This window comes from Artemia franciscana, chromosome 2 (assembly GCF_032884065.1).
Source record: "Artemia franciscana chromosome 2, ASM3288406v1, whole genome shotgun sequence".
Classification (NCBI taxonomy): domain Eukaryota; kingdom Metazoa; phylum Arthropoda; class Branchiopoda; order Anostraca; family Artemiidae; genus Artemia; species Artemia franciscana.
In genome coordinates this window covers 55,631,054-55,657,763 of record NC_088864.1, presented here as the reverse complement: position 1 = coordinate 55,657,763, position 26,710 = coordinate 55,631,054, and the positions used below count along the sequence as shown (strand labels likewise).

The 26,710-nt window shown below is 37.3% G+C and overlaps 1 protein-coding gene across 1 annotated transcript in view; it reads right to left on the bottom strand.

Annotated features, from left to right (window-relative positions):
* LOC136043796 (DNA-binding protein D-ETS-4-like) overlaps positions 1-23,280 on the bottom strand; it is a 73,157-nt gene extending 49,877 nt beyond the window's left edge. The window contains exons 1-2 of the mRNA XM_065728714.1: positions 23,150-23,280; positions 3,991-4,298 (exon numbers count right to left, since the gene is read on the bottom strand). Of these exons, the coding sequence (XP_065584786.1) occupies positions 3,991-4,298; positions 23,150-23,167 (326 nt within the window). The 5' untranslated portion in view covers positions 23,168-23,280. The remainder of the gene's footprint in view (positions 1-3,990; positions 4,299-23,149) is intronic.
* Between the last annotated feature and the right edge of the window lie 3,430 nt (positions 23,281-26,710).

The following is a 26,710-nucleotide window of genomic DNA, read 5'->3' as shown; positions in this document are numbered from 1 at the left end:
TGTGCAGCTCCCTGACACGCCTACCAATTTTAATCGTCCTAGCACGTCCAGAAGCACCAAACTAGCCAAATCACTGAACCCCTCCCCCCAACTCCCCAAAAGAGAGTGAATCCAGTACGACTCTGTCCATCACGTATCAAGGACATTTGTTTATTCTATCCACCAAGCTTCATCCCGATTCCTCCACTCCAAGTGTTTTTCAAAAATTTCCCCCTCCAACTCCCCCAATGTCAAAAGATTTGGTCAGGATTTGAAATAAGAGCTCTGAGACATGAATTCCTTCTAAAAATCAAATTTCATTAAGATCCGATCATCTATTCGTAAGATAAAAATACCCAAATTTTCACGTTTTACAAGAATTCCGGTTTCCCCCTCCAACTCCCCCCAATGTCACAGGACCTGGTCGGAATTTAAAATTAGAACTTTAAAGCACAAGATCCTTCTAAATATCAAATCTCATTAAGATCTGGTCACCCTTTCGTAAGTTAAAAATACTTCAATTTTCAAAATTACCCCCCCCCCCCCCAATTCCACCAAAGAGAGCAGATCCGGTCCGGTTATGTCAGTTACGTATCTTAGACCGGTTTCTATTCTTCCCATCCAGTTTCATCCTGATCTCACCGCTTTAAGTATTTTCAATGATTTCCGGTACCTCCCAACTGCCCCCCCCCCAATTACGCTTGATCCGGTTGAGATTTAAAATAAAAGATCTGAGTTACGAGGTCCTTCTAAATATGAAGTTTCATGAAGATCCGATCACTCCTTCGTAAGTTAAAAATACGTAATTTTTTCTTATTTTTCAGAATTACCCCCTCCCCCAATAGAGCGGATCCGTTCCAATTATGTAAATCACGTATGTAAGACTTCTGCTTATTTTTCCCACCAAGTTTCATCCCGATCCCTCCAATCTAAGCGTTTTCCATGATTTTAGGTCCCCCCATCCCAAACTTCCCCCAATGTCACCAGATCCAGTCAGGATTTAAAATAAGAGCTTTGAGACACGATATCCTTCTAAATATCAAATTTCATTGAGATCCGATCACCCGTTCGTAAGTTAAAAATACCCAATTTTTTTCTAATTTTTCAGAATTAACCCCTCCCCCAACTACCCCAAAGAGAGCGGATCCGTTCCGGTTATGTCAATCATGTATCTAGGACTTGTGCTTATTTTTCCCACCAAGTTTCATCCCGATCCCTCCACTCTGAGTGTTTTCCAAGTTTTAGGTTTCCCCCTCTCAAGTCCCCCTCAATGTCACCAGATCCGGTCGGGTTTAAAATAAGAGCTCTGAAACACGATATCCTTCTAAACATCAAATTTTATTCGTAAGTTAAAAATACCTCATTTTTTCTAATTTTTCAGAATTACCCCCCCCCCCCAACGACCCCAAAGAGAGCGGATCCATTCCGATTAAGTCAATCATGTATCTGGGACTTGTGCTTATTTTTCCCATCAAGTCTCATCCCGATCCCTCCACTCTAAATGTTTTCCAAGATTTTAGGTTTCCCCCCTCCAACTCCCCCCAATGTCATCAGATCAGGTGGGAATTTAAAATAAGAGCTCTGAGACACAATATCATTCCAAACATCAAATTTCATTAAGATCCCATCACCCACTCATAATAAGTTAAAAATACTTCATTTTTTCTATTTTTTTCCGAATTAACCGGCCCCCACTCCCCCCAGATGGTCAAATCGGGAAAACGACTGTTTCTAATTAATCTGGTCCGGTCCCTGATACGCTTGCCAAATTTTATCGTCCTAGCTTACCTGAAAGTGCCTAAAGTAGCAAAAACGGGACCGACAGACAGACCGACAGAATTTACGATTACTATATGTCACTTGGTTAATACCAATTGCCATAAAAACTCCAAAAAGCCAATAAATGCTCACTTTTGTTTAAATGCATTTGAATCTCAAGTCCATAAGAAAAGAATAAAACTGGTTCACTATAAGATTAATAAAATTATAATTCTTAAATACTATTAACCTGAGAATAAAAACCATACTAACTTCCAAAGTATATTAATTTACATATATAAGGTAAACTTAAATGAATTAGCTTCGAAATGACGGAGTACTTCCGAAAAATATACCAAATGATATCACCAATATTTTACTCTCAGACAATTTGAGCACCATTGGCGTCGATCTTGTAAGTTAAGCAATATGTTCAAATCTCTAGCACATGATAACAAAAAAAAAGTATGTTAAGCATATTCCAAAACGTGACATCGTACTATGAGCGACTATAATCAAAACACATGCAAAAATTTTGGGCAATTACACTATGAAGTATTTAGGTGAAGCTTTTCGGTTGTAAGAAAAATGATAAAACAAATGCTTACGCATAGGGGAGATAAAAGGAATCCTCTTGTACGGTTTGACTGCAGAAAAGTTATGACCTAAAAAGACTATTTTGGCTAACTTAACCCCTACCCATAAGAAGTTCCTCAGAACCCTCCTCATTGAGTGTACCCTGTTTGCACTAATGCTAATACGCAGTGACTTTGAATCGAGAAGGAAAATCAAAAAGCTTTCTCAGAAATTGAAAATTTATAAAATATGCTCAATAATAGCATTTTTTTTTTATATAACAGCTTTGCTTGACGGCTCAATAACAGCTTTGACAGACAGCCTTTACCGAGGAGCGCTCACTTGCGGAAATCACGTATACTAGGTGGCGCATGCCAAGCCTGGTAGAAATGTGTGGCACATGTGGAGTCTTGAGATGTGCCCACACCAGGTGGCAGAAAGTGGGCACCCCTTCGTCCTTTACAACAAGTACATCGACTCAGTCATGGACAAAAAACGGTACAAATGCAAACTGTGTGTCTTGACATTATTACTACTACTAACAACTCACCGCAGCACCAAGCTACCTGAGGCCAACACAGCTACGCACGCTCCTCCTCCGTCCTAATCAATTCAAAGCTTCCCTCTTTACACATTCCCAGGAAGTTGCCATTTCCTTTAAGTTTTTCTTTATGACATCCTCCCGCCCCAACCCAACCGCAGACGACCTGCTTTCCGTTTAACCCTAGACGGTTGGCCGAAAAGGTCAATCTTTGGCAATCTGTCATCCGCAAAACGCGTCATAGCCATATCAACCTTTTTTTCATTATGACCCTAGAAAGCGGGATTGAACCACACTTTTCATACAGCTTATGGACGGCTCAGACGACGTTCGTAAAGTTCGTAAGGCGTTCACAAAGTGTGTTTCCGTAAAGTTTTCACCGCTCATATGAGCCTTGTACTTTATGTGCGTTTTGAGCAGCAAACTATTCAAATTTTTGAAGCATTTCATATTTCGGAGAAAAAGTCTTGAAGAAATAAGGAGCTTGGGGTGTGAGTATAGTTCAATGAGGCATAAAGGCTTGTTACATATTCTGTTTTGAGGATCACGCATATCAAGATTCCCAGGTTTTTCCTATTTTCTTGTGAAGTTGACAGTGGTGCCAAAAATCCTGGCAAGAATTCAGTCCCATAGCACCCTAGATATATAGTGCAAAATATTGAAACTAAATTCCAAACCACTGATGTCTACTACACTTGAAATCAGCATATCTTCAGTTTCCTGATTCCATATTTCCAAATCTGTTTAAAAAGTTTGTTCTGGAACTCTTTCCCTATTGGCCGACTTTATGAACTTTACGAAAAAAGTTAACTGTTTAACTTTAATGCTTGCTCACGTAAAGGTTTACGGAAGGTTGATGAAGCAAGTTTACGAACTTTGCAAACGACTTTACGAACGCCGTCTGAGCCGTCTATTACTGTTTAAAATACGATCAGTCAGTCGGATACCCAGAACAATCCGTAGCCAATTTCTCTGGAAAACATCTAGCAAATCTTCATCCACTTTTCGGAGAGCCCATGCTTCAGAGCCGTATTTAACCACTCATCACTGTAGCTTCCAAAATTCTAATCTTTGGATACAACTTCCAAAATGTTTTGATATTGGGCGACTGAAATATACAAAATACTTCTTCTTACCTTTTTGTGGACGAAATAAATTCTTCAATTGTTTCCTTTAGTATATCAAAACCCTCGTTACTTTCCTTGATTTCTGGGCTTGGCGATGGCAAAGGTATTGGCAGTGGTGATGGCGAATGTAGAGAATGTGGAGATGCAGCTTCAAAAATTGGTTGAACCTCCCACTTCACTTCACCATGGAAAAATGGAGAGCCGGCTTCCCAGCTGAAGACGTCCGTGGTGCAGGGCACCAGCCCAAATGGTGAATATGTTATGCAGTCATTCATTTTATAGTTGGTTGGTGATGAAAGCGAAGGAACAGTGTGGACCTAAAAGATTAAATTGAAAACATTAAAGATTAGTTTGGACCTTAAATGTTAAGAAAAGAATACATTTAGTTTACATTAACAACTCAGCAACTAGAAAAAGAAAAATTTAATAAAATGACCCTTTTTGTTATTCGTCGTTATTGTATGTTGTCACATACTTTACTACATTAATCACTTTCGGCAAGCCATCTCTGAGTCAAGATCTTGGCTAAAATCTACAACAGGGTGGTGGGGAGGGGTGCTCATCCAAGACACCAAATTGCCGATCAGATTTCATAATAATCCATGTTGAATCAACAAATTCAGTTTTCGAAATAAAACACTTAGATGTTTTTAGGAAGGGGTAAACGCAACCAGAGGATTACTGAAGCAGTAGCTTGCTACTCCAAGTAATATTACTTCAGATCATTAGCCGTTGACTTATTTCACAATAAAACGAAAACACAGTAAAGTTTGGGTTCTGCTTGGTTAAAGTCGATAACTTGGACTTATCGACTTCGATAAAGACGAATCCACGGCTTCTTCTTCAATGTGGCAGAAATACATTTTGGATGAATTTCAAATCCAAAAAAAAAATACATAAACTGGGGTTTAACATAAACTGGGGAATAACTTTAAAACTTACGCTATGAACAATAGCCTTGTTTTAACGAAATTTTTTTTTTAGTTTAGCAACCCTTTTTTGCCCTCGTTTATAGTTCTGTTATGCGCAATCTGTTTTCTTCTTCTTCTCCTTGTGTACTCTAATTCTCTTGGTTTCACCATAATTAAATAAAAAAAAAAACATCAAATTTCTAAAGTGTTAATTCTCTAATAAAATTGCTTAAAAACTTTGGCAAGAGCGTATCATGAATTTTTTTACGGGAAGGGGATTACTATTTTTAACGCATCTTAATTTGTTTATATGGATCTATACGGATCATCTTAATTTGTTTATATTCCATCCTGGATGTGGCCTTGATCTCAGGTTTTCCTCAGGCCCTTGATCTCTGGTTTAACTCATCTTCATCCAAATCTTAGATCTAAAATCTGAATGTGAAAAGAGACCAAAAAACAAAAATCACACAGCAAAAGTCAGAGTTCACCTTGTATAGAAACAACTTAGACAAGTTCAATGATGCCAATCATTTAGAAAAGAAACTAGGTTAGCATATCCATCCAACAGTAATTGAGACGCTGCGAAGGATTTTGATTATACTTTTATTAAACTTGTCATTTTAGATTCTGAAATTGGGGGAGAAAGGAATTCGTAATCGCCAGGAAACATCGGAAAGTTAAAATCCCAAAGTACCATGAACTACGAAAGTGAAATATAATTCTTTAAACTACAACTACTACTACTACCACTACTAATAACTCACCACAGCACCAAGCCGCCTGAGGCCAACACAGCTACTCACGCTCCTTCTCCATCCCGCACTATTCAAAGCCTCCCTCTTCACACCCTCCCAGGAAGTTCCCATTTCCATCAAATCTTTCTTTTTGACATTCTCCCACCCCAACCGCGGACGACCTGCTTCCCGTTTAGCCTTAGACGGTTCGCCGATAAGGACAATCTTAGGCATCATCTTTCATCCACAAAACGTGCCCTAGCCATCGCAACCTTTCCCTCATTATAGGCTTAGAAAGCGGGATTTAACTGCATTTTCTTACACCCTACTGGTTCAGTCAGCCGTGTCAACTTGTATAGCAGCAGGGTCAACAGGGTCAGTTAGCCGGGTACAAAGAACAATCCGTAGGCAATTTCTCTGGAAAACATCTAGCAAATCTTCATCTGCTTTTCGGAGCGCCCTTGCTTCAGAGCCATACTCGCTACTGTCATCACTGTAGCTTCCAATATTCTAATCTTAGTTTTCACACTTATCTTCCTATTCTTCCAAACTTTTTTTTAACCGTGGGAAAACACCCTGAGCCCTGCCTATTCTACTTTTAACATCTTCATTGCTCCCACCGTCTTAACTAAAAATACTACCAAGGTAAGTGAAGCTGTCCACCTGATCAATCATTTCGTTGTCGCGTCACCTTTTCATCTTCACTGATTCCTAGTCTTAGTGAGTTAATCTTCTTAGCATTTATTTTCAAACCTAATCTAGCACCCTGAACTCGCAAAACCTCTAAAAGATCATTCATTTTGATAACCCTTTCATCTGGAGTGCTTAAATCGTCAGCATTATCTAAGTCCAGGGGAGTTTTTCTTCCCATTAGATTCCGTGATCTCGTTCCCATTGGTTTTCTTGCGTTTCTTAAGCCAAAGTCCATCAAAATGGTCCATAGAAAGAGGGATAGAACACAAGCCTGATCAAGTCCTGGTTTAACAGGAAACCAGCTGCTGACCTCATTTGCTACCTTAACCGCAGCAATGTTATTCCCGCATTATCTGGTATACCATACAAGGATAAAAACTTTGCTAAAGCTCTTCTATCAACAGAACCGAACGCTTGCTCATGATCAATAAAACTGAGGACCAAAGGTGTTTGATAACTCAGGCACTTCTCAATTATTACCCTGATAATGAAAATCTGGTCGACACATCCTCTCCCTTTTCTAAAACCGCACTGTTCTTCTCTTAAAACTTAGTCTACAGAATCTCTCAGTCTAAAAAGTACCATATTACTAAGTAATTTCCTAACTATAGACACCAGACTAATGCCTCGATAATTACCACACTCACTCTTATCACCTTCCTTATATAGTGGTTTAATTAAAGTTTATCCTAAAATCGTTAGGTACTTCCTCTTTTTTAAAAATCATATTCATTTTCTTCAGCAACTTATTTCTAACATTAGAGCCGCCGTATCTAAGAAACTTGTTTACCACACTATCAGTACCTTGAGCCTTATTACTCTTTAATTCTTTTAGTAATGTCGCTAATTCTTCCTCACAAAACAAATCTTCCTTCACATCAAAGGTATCACAACCTTTTTCATTTTCCTGTACATCTTTTCCTGCAACTTTATCTCGGTTTAGCATATTCTCAAAATATTCTGCCCATATTTCTCTAATCCTTTCTTTATCACTAATTATGGTCCCGTTCGTATCTTTAACTGGGACGACAAGTCCAGATTGACTGCTCCCTTCCAATTTATTAAAATGCCAGTTTAATATTTTACTAGTATGCCGTCTCGCTGCATCTTCCTACCTTCGGCAATTTTATCCACTTTAAAGCTCCACTTTAAAGCTCCACTCCTTCGGCTTCCACTTTAAAGCTCCGTAATTGACATTTTAAAGCTTTCTCCACTTTCTTTATATTACATTTGTTTTCATATGATCTATCACTCAGATAATTCCCGTACAAGCCCCTTCTCCTCTCAATTAAACATAATGCTTTTTCACTGATATTCCTAGCTGTAGTCCTAACTGTTTTCCCCAAGACACCATCAGAAACTTCAAAAATTGTTTTCCTAAAGTTATTCCATCCATCTTCCACATTGTCAAATTTTAAACTCTCCAGTTTAGTTTTCAACTGTTCTTAGAAAGTTCATCTCAAATTCTCATCCTTGAAAGGTAGTTGCCTTTCCGAAACTTTAGCTTTAAATTTACCCTAGACAATATCAAATGGTGATCTTCACTTTTAACACCAATAACAGTACTCCTATATACCCTAGTATCTTGGATTAATCCCGCCAGTCTTCGGTTTAAAATATCATAATCAATAAGGTTTGCTGTCTTACCATCAAATGAATACCATGTTAAACTTATGGACCATTTTATGACCAAACAGCATATTGGTTACAACAAGATTGTTATACCTACACAATTGCATAAATCTATAGCCATTGCTGTTTTATTTTCCTACGCCAAATTTACCTAGGTTAGGATACCACCTATCCCTATTTCTACCGACCTGGCCGTTAAAATCTCCTAGTAAAAACATCATATTTCTACCTGGGTGATATTTGCTCCTGTAACTGTAAGTAAAACTCATCTGAATCACTAGTATCTCTATCAGTAGGTTTTACAGGGGCATATACTACTATAACTTATACCCTAAACTCTAGTCATAAAATGAGCGATGAGTATTCCATTATTAATGCCCTCCTAGCCTAAACAAGACTTAGAAGCTTCCTTGTTCATCAAGAGATTCCATGTCTATGTACCCATCCTTCCTGCCTGAGTTAACAAATTCTATATCACCTAATTTAATGCTAGCTACCCCCTGGGATATGAGTTTCGGAAACTACTAATAAGCTCAGCTCGAATCGTCAGAATTCGTCAGTCATAATGTCGATACGATAGTAATTTTTTAGCGCTGTAACATTCCAAGTTCCAATTTTCTAATTCTTTAAATCATTAAAATTATTTTGGGCTCAGGAATAGAAAATAGTCCCGGATACCAGTGCAGGATGGAACCAACATATCTTCCCAAATCTACACCGAAGCGCTTAAGCCAGCTCAGAACAGGACAGCAAACAGTCTCTGGGACCTCCAGTAGAAAAGAGGCTTTGTGCATTCCAGGGCCCATCTTGGTCACAACATGATTTTCAGCACTTGGCGATGCTCTTCTATCAACTAGAGTCGAAATCCTGCACTGACAGCCTCAATGTTATTGCCTCTGACTCGTTATATATTAATGCCTACAAATATTATGCTACTACGAGGAGGCAGCCCGTAGTAGATAAATTAGCTAGGAAAAGGTTTTTCAGCCTTGAAAACGCCCACCAAAACAAACCAAACGCAGAAGAAATATCCATTAATCAAGATCCTGTGCGAATGCTGTGTCGTTTTCTAGGCTATAATTTCTTCGAGGGGCGCCACTCCTCAAGTGGGAATAGAGTGTCTTTAAACAGGTGAAGTGGAAACTTAGGCAGCCATATAGGCAACTCGGGCCGTATCCAGGGCCTGGATACCGTACCTGCTTGGAGACAAAAAATCGACCAAAAGCCGAACTAAAAACTGGCTTACTGTCAATAATATTTAGACCCCTGAGGTATCACACAATGCGCTTGAGCCAATGGATGCTGCTTAAGTTGGTCTGCGATAGTGTAAATTCAACAAATTCATGTAAGAGCTAAGTAGTTAAAAAAAAATCCAAAGCAAAACAAATTCTCTCAATGTTCACGTGACAAGGCTCAGTACTTCGTTAGGGGCCCAAATTGTATATACTATGTAGCAGACATATCACACAATTAGTGATCTGAACGGGTTTGATAAAATTACTTAATATACTCTTACATATTTGATCAAATCCCTAAAGATCTGATCGAATCACTCATTTTATCGTATCACTTTGACATAAAAAAGCGCCCAAATGACAGGTTCTGTTTCGTGTCAAACAAAATGCAATTTTAGAACGTCAACTTGTAGAACTGATATATAAATGTATAAAATGACGGGTTCTGTTTTGTATCAAACAAAAAATTTGAAAACAACAAATAGCGGAACTTCAACCCTACCCTAGGCTTGAATCAAAGGCCGTCCGACGGAAAATGTGTCGAAAAAGAACAGATGTAAGAAACAAAGAGCAGAAACTGATGATCTAAATATAATAAAATCGATAATTAAACAGGAGGGTACAGCAGAACAATAATAACCAATTAACATCTTCGACAACTAAAAATAAATTTGACTAGTTGCTTCTTACTAAAGGGTTAGGGAGAGACGCAAATCCTGCAAATAGTGGTTGTGGATTTCCTGCGTAGGATATATTTTGCTGCACTGGAATGAAACTATCCTACCTCCAAATACACACCGATTGATACTATCCTTTCGCAGTGAGTTTAGTGGTCTATACTGTGAATAGTGGTCTATACTGTGCGAAATTTTGTGCTGAATCCAAATTTGCAGTCAGAATTGGCTCCGCGCCACTATATGTCTTCCAAATCATCCTTTCCTTTCTAGTACTATGTTGCAAAGTTGCTTATATCACACCCTGAAACTACTGTTCAACGGCTCTTGCGTTTCAGCTGTCGTTCTGGAAGAACTCGGACGAAAAGGTCAAACTTCATTATAAAGACCAAAGGATTAAGGAAGGAACAACTTCCTCATATACAGAATAACTTCTGTCCATTCAAGTCTTAATGTTGCTTCTTATTTTCAGCTGAAAAACCTTGTATTTTTTTAAATTCTTACAGTTTTTCAAATCATGCCGGGAAACCTCCCTCTCCCCTCCGTGAAAAATTACCCCCGGAAAAAATTCGCTGCGAAAGAGTTCCGTGCATTTCCCAACAACAAAGACTATATGTAAACAGTGGGCAAATGTCATGGCTTACAGCCCTCTCCCCATGGGCTGGGGGAAGGCAATGTCATCCCCAGAGGCATAGTTATTGAACCTTCCAACTATGCTGAACCAAATGGCTATCTCGGAACCAAATATCAATTTGGTTCGAATGTTTTTGGTGAAAAAGGGACGTGGGAAGGGGACTAGTTTCCCTTCAATCTTTTTGGTGATTTACAAAGGGCACCAGAACTTTTAATATTCGTTTGAATCAACCCTCTTCCAACCTTTTGGGAACAATGGGTCAATATGATCACCCCTGTTGAAAGAAAGCAAAAAAAAACATGCATGCGTGACCTTTCCTCCTTAAAAAACACAAAATTCCTCATTTTTTAGCTAGAAACTGGAAATATCTACATCAGGTTTATCCTACATGCTGAATCTGATGGTGTGATTTTCATTAAGAACGCTTGACTTTTGTGGGGGTGTTGCCGCCATTTTTGAAAATCGGGCAATTTTTTTCCGGCCTGTAGCTTTTGATTGGCAACGTTAAACTTATTGAACATATTTGGAACAAGAAAAAGTATTAATTGTCATGAGAATTTCTTTTTTCTACAATTTCAGTTACTATAGGGCCGAGTCGGTTCTTACTCAGAGTTCATTACCACAAACTGTTTGAACGAACTGCTATATATTGCTAAAAAAAAGGATGGTAGTTAAATTATATTGCTAACGGCAAAGTATACTAACGACAATAACGTAAAAGAAAAAATCCTAAAAATATGCTGATAAATTTCACATAAAAAATAGTAATTATAAAAAATTAAGTAACTGTAGAAAATGAGGATATTAGCCTATATTCATATATACGGTAGAAAATATTATGACAGTATTTTTGTTAACTTATTAAATCAAAGCAGAAACAGTAAGCTGTAGCTTGTTGTTGCAGTGTAACAAGAAGAGAAAACGCTAAATAAAAGGAAAAAAACACGACATGCAAAATATAGTACGGTAACCATAAAAACAAGAGGCAACATAATAATAAGCAAAATTAGGCATTGTTTGTTTTAACTGTTTGTTTTTGAGCCCAAGGAAAAGATAAAGCGTGAACAAGGCCGTATCGAGGGGGTAAGGGGGTTGGAATCTCCCCCCGTAATGTTTGTCCAACTCGTAAAACGCAACAACAATTAAAATAAACAAATTTTTGATGTGTTTTTAAAGTTTCTTGTAAGCCCCCCCCCAGAAAAAAATCCTGGATATGTCCCTGACAGTGGCCAAATAATTTTTTATATAAGCTTCATACACTAAGGAAAGAAGCGTAACAATTAAATGGACCACTTTGTATAGGGAAATGTTGCAATATACAAGTTGCTACTAGTACAGAAAACAGCACGGATTTGAAGGGGCTGAGCCTCCGAAAGAGCTTTGCTGTTTCTGGCTGTAAAATGCAAAAGACGAATATGAAGTCATGCTCAATATGAATTAGCCCAGCCTGTGTACCTATGTGTACCCAGTGTAGACTTTGAGTACACTGTGCACCCAGAACCAGGAGTACTAAGGTAAGTAAAAAATACGTATCTAGAATATCTCAGCAGAGGTTTGGGAAATTGAATCGAATATTTTAGGTTTTTAGGAGGAGGGGGACAAGTGACTTTGAAATTTAACTTTGGGAAGGGGGTTGAGGCAAATCTTTGTGATTAGAAAGCTCTGTGTGCGAAGGACAGAAGCTTCTAATTAAGTGGGCAACTCCATGCAGAAAAACATTGGTAACAGAGAAATTGCCGCTCAGCACAGGAAAATTGCACGGATCAATGTTGAGATTTGAACCTCAGTTGATTCGTATTTATCTTACTAATCTGAGATACACAAAATATGAAAAACTGAGGTGGTCCAACTTGAACCAAACGAATTCAAAAGAATTCAATTGGTTTTATTATGAGGTTTATGGTGCCGATTAGCAAGTGTGCTGTGAATTTTGTTCTGTTATTAGGTTTATGGTGCCGAGTAGTGTGTTGTGAACTATTTATTTTTCTTCTTGTTCTAGTGTATTCTGTCATTCCTCGGACAATCTTTTTTTTTTTACTTCTTAAGCTTTCCGTAAGAATTTAGGTTTCGTTTGTTTGTTAATATAAATTCTTTGGTACTTATCGGTCATATAATAGACATCGATCGTGAATGAGCATGACACAAGAAACTGGTCAGGCAACTTATTTATACCACACAATTAGCTTTGGTTTGGTTGCAAAATAAATTGTAGCTATATTTTATTTAAGTATTCAGTTTGTATTTTGGTTTGGTTTATGCAAACAAATTTGGGCTATATTTGCACATTAGGAGGGGTGGGGTAAAGCATAGCATATATTAAATACAGCAATGATTAGTTTACGTATTTAATATCTGCTATGCTATGCTTTACCCCCCTCCCTCCTCCTAATGTGCAAATATATAGCCCAAATTTGCTTCTAGACTATTATATATTCGTCATATTTTGTTTCATTTCATTAGCATTAATCCAACTTCACTTACCGATTGTCTATTATATAACCAACAAGTACCAATTCTTTTTCTAAAACTAAATATTTTTCAGCTCAGCTACTGTAAGCAAAAAAAAAATCACGTTTGCATACAGAAGCTCCACAATGTGAAACCCACATAAGCTGAATAGAAATCTTAAATGAGGGCTATGGGAATTTCATCTCATTGAACAGAATAACGTAGGAACAGGATTGTCAATTCATCACGAAGTGGAGAGGAGCAAGTAATCTACCTTGGCCATAAAATTCTTCTTGAGTAAACCTTTTCGAAGGTTTTTCTGGCACGTTTTGAAAACTAGATGAGGTCCATTACTGCGCCTCATTCTGACTCAAATGACTCAAAGTACAGATTGCTTCCCTCGAAAACAGCAATTTAAGTATCCTTTTTTAGTTGATTAGTTCGTGTTTATTGCTAGTCTAGATTTTAGATTAAAAGCAGAGGTTAAAAAAACTGCTGACTATAGTCGGCCAATTAAGATGATTAACCTGCATCAATGGGTTAAACATTGGCAATGTTGAGGGTGAGGGTGGGGGGGGGGGGGGTTAAGCGAGGAAGGCAGTTGCCCCCCCCCCAACAATTTAGAAAAGAACTACAATTTATTAAGTAGCTTTAAAACTGTTGCTCGAATGATCTTTGAGTAGATAATTTCTACTTAATTAATCCATGCTTGTTTTTAACACAAGGAAAACAAGAAAAATAGGGGTTTATTACACTTCATAATATATTCCACATTAATATTTTTCTAAACATACAGCCTTTGAAGCCTTATCACCAAGTAAGAATGTGAGCCTAATTATTGGCAAAATTGGAATGTGTTTTAGGCTTTCCGTTTCACCACATTTACTCTGGTCAGTTTCCCGCACTGATATTTAATGTGTTTTTAATTCATAAAACCTATCAGTTCAAGATTACATTCTCTTGTTTTATATCCATCAGAAATGGAAATGAATACACCCTCTACATCTGAAAAAAGGATATAAATGGAATTATTGAAGAATAAGAAGGTATATATACAGTGAATATCACTTCCTGAATAAAAAAGAAATCATGAAAAAGAAAATAAAACTTTTTACAATGATATTCGTACTATAACTAGATAGGTGAAATTGGTTATAGTTTGGTCATGGGATTTAGTAGAGGGAGATCAACTCTATGAATCATTTAATTGTTTTAGCTTTTACTTCCAGTATTTAATTGAAACACCGTTTCTTGAAACGCCTAATAAGCGCTGATAACTTGCTATTCCTTACATTTCCGATTCACATTCTAACCCATATATATAAATTTGCCTCTATGCATAATACTATGCTGACATCTAACTATATACGCTTTTCGAAATAATTCTTTTAACCAGTTCCTAAAAAAGAATTGCCATAAATGTGCTAAGAATTACGAGTGGAATTAGTCGCATTTCATACAACGCCATTGCTACTTGTGGTACATTTATCTCTGCATAAGTATGCTGTACGAAATGTCTGATGAGAATAGAATACAGTAAATTTAAACAAAATAATATTCTCACAATTTAGAAATTTTGTGGGCACGTATAAGCGATACCAGCCCATTCTCTTTTTCTATTGTTTTTATAGTACAGTACTAGAAGACCGAGCTTTGCTTGTGAAGGGAATTACAGACGTAAAAACGATATTCAGTACAGCCCCATCCCTCCGGAAATGTACGCCCTCTATACCCTGATTTACACAGGAAAAACTTTTGTGTATTTTTTTATAGAATCCGTTTTCTAAACAATGATACAAAAGGGAATGTGATTTTCAAACTTTTTTTGTCAATTTTCCCTTCCAATTGGCATCCCTGTCAATTTTTAATTAATTTAAGGATTCTGCACCAGCAGCTGTATTGCAGTCAGCTGAAGATACTGATTTCAAGAAGTATTTATCTCTATCGAATGACCTAACAATATTTCTTTTTTCTGTATTTGCTTCAGAATTATTGGTAATTTATAGGCTTCTGAAGAACGGAAAGTCAGAAGGGCCGGATAGATCTAGTACAAATTTGCTGAAGCCGATTATCCCGGAAACTGCGGAGTGCTTAGTTCATATTACACGATTACTCTAGCGGCTGCCATCTTAAAACTTTTTGAAAAATGTCTATACTCTTTGATATCACCCCAGATTGATTCATCGCATTATCAATTTGGGTTCAAAGAAGGATCTTCGACGGAGTTCTGTGTGTTTATCCTTAAATCTGTAGTGCAGTACTTTTGGTTTTTTTTCTAGTCCTGTGTTTGCATGCTTCGTTAATGCAAAGGTGGCTTTCGACCGAGTGAACCTTGAGAAGCTCCTTGACAAAATAGTCACTAAAGGAGTTGACTGTCGTATCATTGGAATTCTTCAACACTGGTTTGAAGTGCAGCGTTTCAAATCAAATGGAGTGGTTATTTCAGTGAGTCTTTCCTTGTTTTGAATGGTATGCGGCAAGGTGGGGTCCTCTCGCCGTTGCTGTATAACCTTTATGTGGATGATCTTAACCTGCATTTGGCACAAACTGGGGTTGGCTGTTTCATTGGTGGTTTTTGCTTCGATAACCTGAGTTATGCTGATGACCTGGTTATTTTAGCTCCTACAGTGGCTGCACTTAACCATTTACTTTCAATATGTAATGAGTTTGCGTCAGCCAATGATATCTTGCTCAACACGGCTAAGACCCAGTGTATGGTGTTTATTCCCCGGGGAACTCCTTTGAAACATATCCCTATGGCTTGGCTTTCTGGAGTGTCATTATCTTTTATTGGATCCTACAAATATCTTGGATTCACGGTGGCTCCAACTCTGAGTGACGAGCTTCATGTTAAGGCACTTTCACGTTCGCTGTGCTGCACGGCTAACTTACTCATTCGTAAGTTCGGGAGTTGCGACCCTTCTGTAAGATGCTTTTTTTTTCATAGCTTACTGCACTCCGTTATACGGTCTAGATTTTGTACAATCTCTGCCTGTTATGTGTGAGAATTCTCTTCGGGTTCTTTATAATAATTAAATAAAAAAAACTAGTTTTTTTTAACTGAAAGTAAGGAGCGACATTAAAACTTAAACGAACAGGAATTACTCCGTATGTGAAATCGGTTGTCCCCTCCGCAATCCCTCGCTCTTTACGCTAAAGTTTGACTCTTTCTCTTAACTCTACATTTTAAAACAGTAAGAAACCTTAGCGTAAAGAGCGGGGCGTTGAGGAGGAAGAGCTCCTTTTATATACGGAGTAATTTATTTGTTTTAAAATGTAGAATTGTGGCAAAGAGTCAAACTTTAGCGCAAAGAGCGAGGGATTGCGGAGGGGTCAACCCATTTCACATACGGAGTAATTTCTCTTCGTTTTAAGTTTTAATGTCGCTCCTTACTTTCAGTTAAAAAACTAGTTTTATGGCACTTGGTATTAACCAAGTGACATATAGCAATCGCAAATTCTGTCGGTCTGTCTGTCTGTCGGTCTGTCTGTCTGTCGGTCCCGGTTTTGCTACTTTAGGCACTTCAAGGTAAGAGGGATCGGGATGAAACTTGGTGGGAAAAATAAGCACAAGCCTTAGATACATGATTGACATAACCGGAACGGATCTGCTCTCTTTGGGGTAGTTGGGGGGGGGGGGGTTATTCTGAAAAATTAGAAAAAATGAGGTATTTTTAACTTACGAGCGGGTGGTCAGATCTCAATGAAATTTGATATTTAGAAGGATATCGTGTCTCAGAGCTGTTATTTGAAATCCCGACCGGATCTGGTGACATTGGGGGGGAGTTGGGAGGGGGAAACCTAAAACTTGGAAAACACTTAGAGTGGAGAGATCGGGATGAAACTTGGTGGTAAAAATAAGCACAACTCCTAGATATATGATTGACATAACCGGAACGGATCCACTCTCTTTGGGGTAGCTGGGGGGGGGGGGTTAATTCGGAAAAATTAGAAAAAAAGAGGTATTTTTAACTTACGAACGGGTGATCGAATCTCAATGAAATTTGATATTTAGAAGTATATCGTGTCTCAGAGCTCTTATTTTAAATCCCGACCGGATCTGGTGACATTGGGGGGGGGGAGTGAGTTGGAAGGGGAAAACCTAAAATCTTAGAGAACACTTAGAGTGGAGGGATCGGGATGAAACTTGGTGGGAAACATAAGCACAAGTCCTAGATACATGATTGACATAACCGGAACGGATCCGCTCTCTTTGGGGTAGTTGGGGGGGGGGGGGGTAATTCTGAAAAATTAGAAAAAAATGAGTTATTTTTAACTGACGAACGGGTGATCGGATCTCAAAGAAATTTGCTATTTAGAAAGATATCGTGTCTCAGAGCTCTTGTTTTAAATCCTGAACAGATCTGGTGACATTGTGGGGGGAGCTGGGAGGGGGAAACCTAAAACTTGGAAAACACTTAGAGTGGGGGGATCGGGATGAAACTTGGTGGGAAAAATAAGCACAAGTCCTAGATACATGGTTGACATAACCGTAACGGATCCCCTCTCTTTAGGGTAGTAGGGGGGGGGGGGTTAATTCTGAGGAATTAGAAAAAATGAAGTATTTTTAACTTACGAACGGGTTATCGGATTTCAATGAAATTTCATATTTAGAAGGATATCCTGTCTCGGAGCTCTTATTTTAAATCCCGACAGGATCTGGTGACATGGGGGGGGGGGGAGCTAGAAGGGGGAAACCTAAAACTTGGTAAACACTTAGAGTGGAGGGATCGGGATGAAACTTGGTGGGAAAAATAAGCACAATTCCTAGATACATGATTGACATAACCGGAACGGATCCGCTCTCTTTAGGGTAGTTGGGGGGGGGGGGGTAATTCTGAAAAATTAGGAAAAATGAGGTATTTTTAACTTACGAACGGGTGATCGGATCTCAATGAAATTTGATATTTAGAAGGATATCGTGTCTCAAAGCTCTTTTTTTAAGTCCTGACCGGATCTGGTGACATTGGGAGGAGTTTGGAGTGGGGGAACCTAAAATCATGGAAAACACTTAGATTGGAGGGATCGGGATGAAACTTGGTGGGAAAAATAAGCAGAATTCTTAGATATGTAATTTACATAATTGGAACGGATCAGCTCTATTGGGGGGGGAGGTTAATTCTGAAAAATTAGAAAAAATGACGTATTTTTAACATACGAAGGAGTGATCGGATCTTCATGAAACTTCATATTTAGAAGTGACTCAGATGTCTTATTTTAAATATCAAAGGGATCAGGCGTAATTGGGGGGGGGGCAGTTGAGGGGAACCGGAAATCAGAAAATACTTAAAGCGGTGATATCAGGATGAAACTGGATGGGAAGAATAAAAACCTGTCTAAGACACTTAACTGTTACACCCTTTCGTAAATTACAAATAACTCAATATTCAAAATTACCCCCCCCCCAATTCCATCAAAAAGAGCAGATCCGGTCCGGTTATGTCAGTCACGTATCTTAGACAGGTTTCTATTCTTCCCATCCAGTTTCATCCTGATCTCACCGCTTTAAGTATCTTCTAAGATTTCCGGTCCCCCCAACTGCCCCCCCAATTACGCTTGATCCGGTTGAGATTTAAAATAAGAGATCTGAGTTACGAGGCCCTTCTAAATATGAAGTTTCATGAAGATTCGATCACTCCTTCGTAAGTTAAAAATACGTAATTTTTTCGTATTTTTCAGAAAGAACCCCTCCCCCAATAGATCAGATCCGTTCCAATTATGTAAATCACGTACGTAAGACATCAACTTATTTTGCCAACCAAGTTTCATCCCGATCCCTCCAATCTAAGCGTTTTCCATGATTTTAGGTTCCCCCACTCCAAACTCCTCCCAATGTCACCAGATCCGGTCAGGATTTAAAATAAGAGCTTTGGGACATGATATCCTTCTAAATATCAAATTTCATTGAGATCCGATCACCCGTTCGTAAGTTAAAAATACCTCATATTTCTAATTTTTCAGAATTAACCCCTCCCCCAACTACCCCAACGAGAGCGGATCCGTTCCGGTTACGTCAATCACGTATCTAGGACTTGTGTTTATTTTTTCCACCAAGTTTCATCCCGATCCCTCCCCTCTAAGTGTTTTCCAAGTTTTAGGTTTCCCCCTCCCAAATCCCCCCAATGTCACCAAATCCGGTCGGGATTTAAAATAAGAGCTCTAAGACACGATATCCTTCTAAATATCAAATTTCATTAGATCCGATCACCCGTTCGTAAGTTAAAAATACCTCATTTTTTCAAATTTTTTAGAATTACCCCCCCCCCCCCAACTACCCCAAAGAGAGCGGATCCGTTCCGATTATGTCAATCATGTATCTGAGACTTGTTCTTATTTTTCCCATCAAGTTTCATCCCAAACCCTCCACTCTAAGTGTTTTCCAAGATTTTAGGTTTCCCCCCTCCAATTCCCTCCAATGTCATCAGATCCGGTCGGGATTTAAGATAAGAGCTCTGAGACACAATATCATTCCGAACATCAAATTTCATTAAGATCCCATCACCCGCTCATAAGTTAAAAATACTTCATTTTATCTATTTTTTCCGAATCAACCGGCCCCCCACTCCCCCCCCCAGATGGCCAAATCGGGAAAACGACTATTTCTAATTTAATCTGGTCCGGTCCCTGATATGCTTGTCAAATTTCATCGTCCTAGCTTACCTGGAAGTGCCTAAAGTAGCAAAACTGGGACCGACAGACAGACCGACAGACCGTCAGAATTTGCGATTGCTATATGTCACTTGGTTAATACCAAGTGCCATAAAAACAAATAAACACGCACCCGTGATCTGTCTTCTGGCAAAAAATACGAAATTCCACATTTTTGTAGATAGGTGCTTGAAATTTTCGCTGTAGGGTTCTCTGATACGTTGAATGCTATGGTGTGATTTTCTTTAAGATTCTATGACTTTTAGGGGGTGTTTCCCCCTATTTTCCAAAATAAGGCAAATTTTCTCAGGCTCATAATTTTTGATGACAAGGACTAAATTTGATGAAACTTATATATTTAAAATCAGCATGAAAATCCGATTCTTTTGATTTATCTTTTAGCATCAAAATTCTGTTTTTTAGAGTTTCGTTTACTATTGAGCTGCTTACTACAGTTCGTTACCACGAACTGTTTGATTCTTTACGGTGGCTTCTTAATCTTCCTTTGAATTCTAGTGCATCGAGAATGTTTGTTGGTGGTGGCCCCCCATCTTTTCCTGAGCTGCGTAGAACATCTTCTCTTTCTATCCAGACAAGGATACTTGCTTCGGATAATCCCCTCATTTTGGTGCTTTCTGAGCCGCTTTTTCGCCTCTCTCTGCCACTTTGGCTGATTTGATCAAGTGTGATTTACACACAACAATTTTGACATGTTTAAATGTACCATTGTTATTTGAATGAATTGTTTTTGAGTTTTCTCTCTATCGGGAATTTAATATGTGGTGTAAATATAGTATTAATAATAAAACCTTGAATATTGAACCTTGATGAATAATTTACAACAATAGAAGATCAGCCTATAGGAAAGTTTAGTCTGGCCTCGCCTGGCCTGCCGTTTCAAACAATTGAACCGAGAAGAAGGAAGAAAATGGAGGATTCGTTCAATTTAATTTGTTGAATGAACACCCCTACAGGAAAATTTACACATTTGGAACTAAAAATACGATTTTAGGAAGTTTCAGGAATCCTACTCCTTCGTCTGGAAACCTCCTTGCATAACCTCAGGGGTTTGAAGATGTGTACCACGTCTATTAGGCTGATTTTCACAATACTATATGTGATTTCAATATTTTTAGAACTTGATTAATAAAAAATTCACAATAAAATCTAATCTTGGCCAAATTTTGGTCATTTTCTAAATTGTACATTTGGCCTGGGACCCTTTTAATGGGACCTTACTGTCGTTTGATTTTTTAAATTTAGCTGCCATACAAATTTCTATTGTAAAGAATCATTTCTTAAAAAACGAAAAAATCCTTTAAAAAGAAATCCTTTCTTAAAAAACAAACTTTGATAGAAAATTAAAATTCAATTTATCTGGATATCAATGCTAGCCTAATCAGACGGTACGGTGAGTTTTCTGGTTGACTCATTAAAGGGATGCTAAAAAATAAACACATATTTAGAATCAGAATTTCATCCCGAATCCAAATAAAATTAATTCGCGTCTGAAAGTTTACTGGTTATTAGGCTGTTTTTTAGTGACCTAAAACTGGGTTTAAACTAATAAACTGGTTTCTCCCTCTGCATTCAGAGATAATAATATATAGTTGATTAGGTTAGGTATTTAATATAAAGCGTTCTGAGCGCTCAACTTTCATTAACTCTCTATTGTAGCTTCCAAAATTTTGATAGGCCTACTAAAATATTTGGCTATATTTTCATCATATTTCGGTACGTTTCATCAGGGTTAACCTACCTTCAGTTCTTGAGTGTGGTCCCTATAACACAAAAGTACCATTTTATTCATTGGGGCGAGGTGGGATGAGGTGCATTGATAGAAAGCGACAATTACATTTAGAAAGAGTATAAGGTAAATATTTCGCAGTTCATATAATTGTTTTACCAATAAAGTGAACATACCACTCGATGACTTTTTTTTATGTTCTTTACGAATACTATAATCGGTTCTATCGCAAATTCGAATTTAAGCGCTTTTTGAGCTTTTAAAAATGACCAAAATATTGGGTATGAAAAAGACTTAAAACATTGGCCTCAAAATTTGGAATATAGCACTCGATGCCTTTTTTATAATCTTTACGAATACAACAATTACTTCTATTCACAAATTCAAATTTAAGCACTTTTTGAACCCTTAAATTCTTCCTCCTTGACGCTAAATTTTCAATTAAATTATGCGATTTCAACTTAATTTTACCCTAACCTAACCTTAGTATTAATAATTTTGCCACTGAGAAAATGTAGTATTATTATGTTGAAGACGACGAAGAAAACGGCGCTGAGAAAACGTAGTAGGCTATTATTTTGTCAGAAAACGACCGATAACTCATACTTTAATTAAAAATTTGTCATTTTTAAGAGCTCAAAAGTGTTTAAATATTAATTTTGGGTAAGATTCTAGTTAATTGACTTTTTGCTTTTGAAAAGGGTTTAGGTTAGGAAAATGAAACTTTCAGGGATGGGTCTACAGGCTAAATGTCCCAGGAAGATATATTAAAGTACCCACCTCTACTCCTTCTCCCTCTAGAGGGCCCTGAAATTTGCCTACATGACAGGTCTGTATCTACTGAAATTTTGACAAAACAACATTTTGCCTCAATTTTCAGTTACTAGTTGCTTTTTCTCTGCCTTTAGTTCTGAAAATGAAATTCCTGTTATTCGAGTAGAATGTTGAGCCCTACCAATGGTTTTTTTTTCAAAATTTAGGAAATGAATTTGTATATCTTTAAAACCTTATAAAGTGGAATTTAGCAAAGTTATGAAGCTGAAAACAATTTTGTTGTAATTCAATTAAGCAGAAGATCTATTTTAAAAGGTTTCACTTTTATAACACACATATTTTTGAAGGTCATCAAAGGTCAGGGCCCTGTAGAGGGAGAAGGAGTGGAGGTAGTTGCCTCAAAATACCTTCCCAGGACATAGCCTACTTTAGTCTGTAGATTCATCCCTGAAAGTTTCGCTCAATTCCATTTCATAAGATTTTAAAGATATGCAAATACATTTCCTAGATTTTGAAAAAAAAAAGCATTGATATGGCTCAAAATTCTACTAAAATAACAGGAATTGCATTTTCAGAACTAAAGGCAGAGAAAAAGCAACTAGTAACTGAAAATTAAGGTAAAATGTTGTTTTGTCATAATTTCAATAGGTATAGACCTGTCATGTAGGCAAGTTTCAGGGCCCTCTAGACGGAGAAGGAGTGGAGGTGGGTACTTTAATATACCTTCCCGGGACATACTTTAGTCTGTAGATTCATCCATGAAAGTTTCATTTTCTTAACCTAAACTCTTTCCGAGATAGCAAGAAGTCAATTCACTAGAATTTTGCCGTTTCATTTTCCTAACTTAAACCCTTTCTGAGATAGAAAGAAGTCTATTAACTAGAATTTTACCCCTGCAATAGAAGCGATTATTTTATTCGTAAAGCGCATAAAAAAACATACTTTTTTACTAAAAAACATACTTTTTACTAAAAAAACATATATATCATTATCACAAAAAAACAAATGGCCTATGCAAATAAAAACAATTGTTACCGCATCGACGAGGCTCATTTTATCCAAGCACAATATTCACACAAGATTTCTTATTCACTTCTTTCTTTAGTTTCTCATTTGTATTGAAACTGGTGCTGCTTGTTCTGCCATTGCCTTCAGGGTGCTTCAATCATGCGTACCAAACAGGCCTTCCCGGCCTTGAGATAAAAGGTGGAACCCAAAAGCTTGTTTTATAACTCTACTACGTCATAACCTAAAGTTACTAACCTTTACTGTTTTATAGGCTTTTTTTGTCATTTTAATTTTTTGAAGTCTTTAGGGTCCCTTGCGAAAGCGATTGTTTCATCTTAAATTTGTTAAAAATTCCAATGAGCTTCTGCCGGTATCCAGAATTGCATTGCAGCAGAACTACTCGGGAAATCCATAACTAGAGTATATAAAAATAATGTATCGCTAATTTAATAACTAACTATAATTAATAATAATTGTCTTTCGAAAGGCAACCAGAATCATTAATAAATTCCAAAAGCGGCTATTTCAGCTTAAATTTGATGACATGTTATTATTTGATTTTACCCGCATTAGCATATCTTGCCATGGCCTGAAAGGTACGTAGGCCTAAGAACTTATTTTGGTAGGGGGAGGGGAAGGTTTGTTGAGACCACAAAAAAAGTAGATTTTGCAGAGTTTGAGGCAATTTTGAAAATTATGAAACCACTACTTTTTTTTCTGCAAGGTCTGTTGCGAAATTCTCACTTTAATCTTGAATTTGGTGATAAATTAGATTCCAATCCAAATCACTGCAAACTATAATATCCTCTAACTTTCCATCCAACAACTCCCCAAGCCCAAAACGCATTAAGTAGCTGCTAGTAAAAAATAAATAAAAACATGTTTTTTTAACTGAAAGTAAGGAGAAACATTAAAACTCAAAACAAACAGAAATTATTCCGCATATGAAGGGATCGCCTCCCTCCTTAATAATTTGCTTTTCACGCTAAAGCTTTTAGCACTTTTAAAAAGCTTCCTATTGTAATTAAGTACCTGCTACTAGAAATTAAATTTATCAAAAATAAGCTTTTTCAACTGAAAGTCAGGAAAAACATTAAAACTAAAAAAAACAGAAAATATTCCGTATATGAAGAGATTGAACCGCTCCTCAATACCTTCCTCTTCACGCTAAAGTTTTTAGCACTTCTAAAAAAGCTTCCTATTCTAATTGAGTGGCTGCTAGTAGAAATTAAATAAGAAAAAACAACTTATTTCGACTGAAAGGAAGAAGAAACAATAAAACACAAAACAAAAAGAAATTATTTCGCATATGAAGGGATTGCCCCCTCCTTAATACCTTGATCTTCACGCTAAAGTTTTTACCACTTGTAAAAAAAATTCCTATTCTAATTAAGTAGCTGCTTGTAGGAATTAAAAAAAAACAAGTTTTTTCAACTGAAAGTAAGGAGAAAAATTAAAACTCAAAACAAACAGAAATTATTCCGTATATGAAGGGATTAACCTCCTCCTCGATACTTTGCTTTTCACGCTAAAGGTTTTGGCACTTTTAAAAAAGCTTCCTATTCTAATTAAGTAGCTGTTAGTAGAAATAAAATTTAAAAACAAGTTTTTTCAAGTGAAAGTAAGGAGAAACACTAAATCTCAAAACAAACAGATATTATTCCGCATACGAAGGGATTGTCCCCCTCCTCAATACGTTACGCTTCAAGCTAAAGTTCAAGCATTTTTAAAAAGCTTCCTAGTCTAATTAAGTAGCTGCTAGTAGAAATTGAATAAATAAAACAAAATTTTCAACTAAAAGTAAGAAGAAACATTAAAACTCAAAGCAAACAGAAATTATTCCGTATATGAAGGAATTGCCCCATCCTCAATACCTTGGTGAAGTTTTTAGCACTTTTAAAAAGTTTCCTATTCTGATTAAACGGTCCCTGTGTTTCAGGAGTCGTTCCCAAAATTGGGACAGTCAAATTTTAATGTTAAGAGCAAGCAGGAGCGTAGCTCCAGCATTTTATTGCTGGGGGGGCGTAGGGGTCTCCATCCGGAGAGTCAAGGGGCATAAGCTATATGATTATTTTTCCCGATTTATTGGGGGGCAACTGCACTCCAGCTTCCCTCCCCCCAAAAAAAAGACCCCACCGAGAGCAATGCATTGAGGATAGACAACCCCTTCATATACGGAATAATTTCTGTTCATTTCAAGTTTTAATGTTGCTCCAAGTCCGTATCCATTGGAGGGAGTTTTGATCCCCTCCCCTTCCGAAATGTTGTGCGACTCGTAAAAAAAAGGAAAAAAAATAATTTAAAACGAATTTTTAATGCCTTTTTAAAGTAATTTTTTTGTAAAACCTCCCATCAAAAATTCTTTTTACCCATACCCCCCACATTGTTACGTAATGGATTTTGTTTACTTTTGATTGTTATGTAATAGGGCTTTGGCTGTTACCTAATAGAGAGTGTTTAAAAAACCAAAGGGTGTAGGCAGAAACCTTCAGGGTCCAACAAATCAGGATTTCTTTGGATGTTACATCATAGGGTTTGATTGTTACATAATAGAAAGTGTTGAATAAACCTTAGGGTGTAGAGAAAAGCCTTCTTTTCTCTACACCCTAAGAAAACACCATTATGATTAAAAACATAATGGTGTAGAGAAAATCCTCCTGGGGCCCTGCTAAACCGGGATTTCCTTGATTGTTATGTCATACTTCTTTGAGCGTTTAAAAACCTAAGGGTATAGGGGGAAACCCTTGGGGTCCGCCAAATCATGAGTTCCTTGATTGTTATATCATCTGGGTTTGGGTGTTACATAATAGGGTTTTTTGAGTCAGCTAGTCAAGCAGGGAAGCCCCGGTTATAAAAAAAATTGATCCTGGTCCAATATTTACAGGTGAGGGTGACGTAATCGTGCCTGACTTGCTAGATTTGCTTCAGTATTGAAAAAGAGTTCACTGTGTCAACATCAAGGATATTATTTTCTAGTAGTGGATGCTTTTACTCTATTGAATATTGAAGGTGCTAGAAAGGTAAAATCAGCCAGTGGACAGACAAGAAGCGGAAAGGACAAAACAAATTTTTCGGCAAGGACCTCCGCCAAGCCGTCTTAAGTGCTAAAAAGAAAGAAAACTAACCTTTTAAGTAAACTCGAAGAGAGAAGAAGAAACATAATTAAACAAACTAAGTCAGAATAAATGAAAGACCATTCTCCAATTAGATTAAGCAAGAATTCTCTGCTTAACCATTAACTTAACTTGCCCACCATTTCGATTTTTATTAAAAGTGCAGTCAGATGCTCTTAATTTAAACTGCTGTTTGATCTTTTAATATTAAATTATTGTAAATTGGGCTTTTAATAATATTTCAGTATCTCTATTTAAAGCAAGGTCTCTTTTTATGTATTTTTAAATTCTAATTCCCGCCCTAAGAGATTGTGGTAAAACCATTTGCTGTGGATATTAAAGTTGCCTAAAAACACATGATTAGAAACTTTGCGTGATACAGGAGATATTCGTACAAACCCCATATACAATAACTGAATATTAAAAGATTGCTGACAATTTTGAGAAAGCCAATTTGTTCGAAATAGATTAAAAG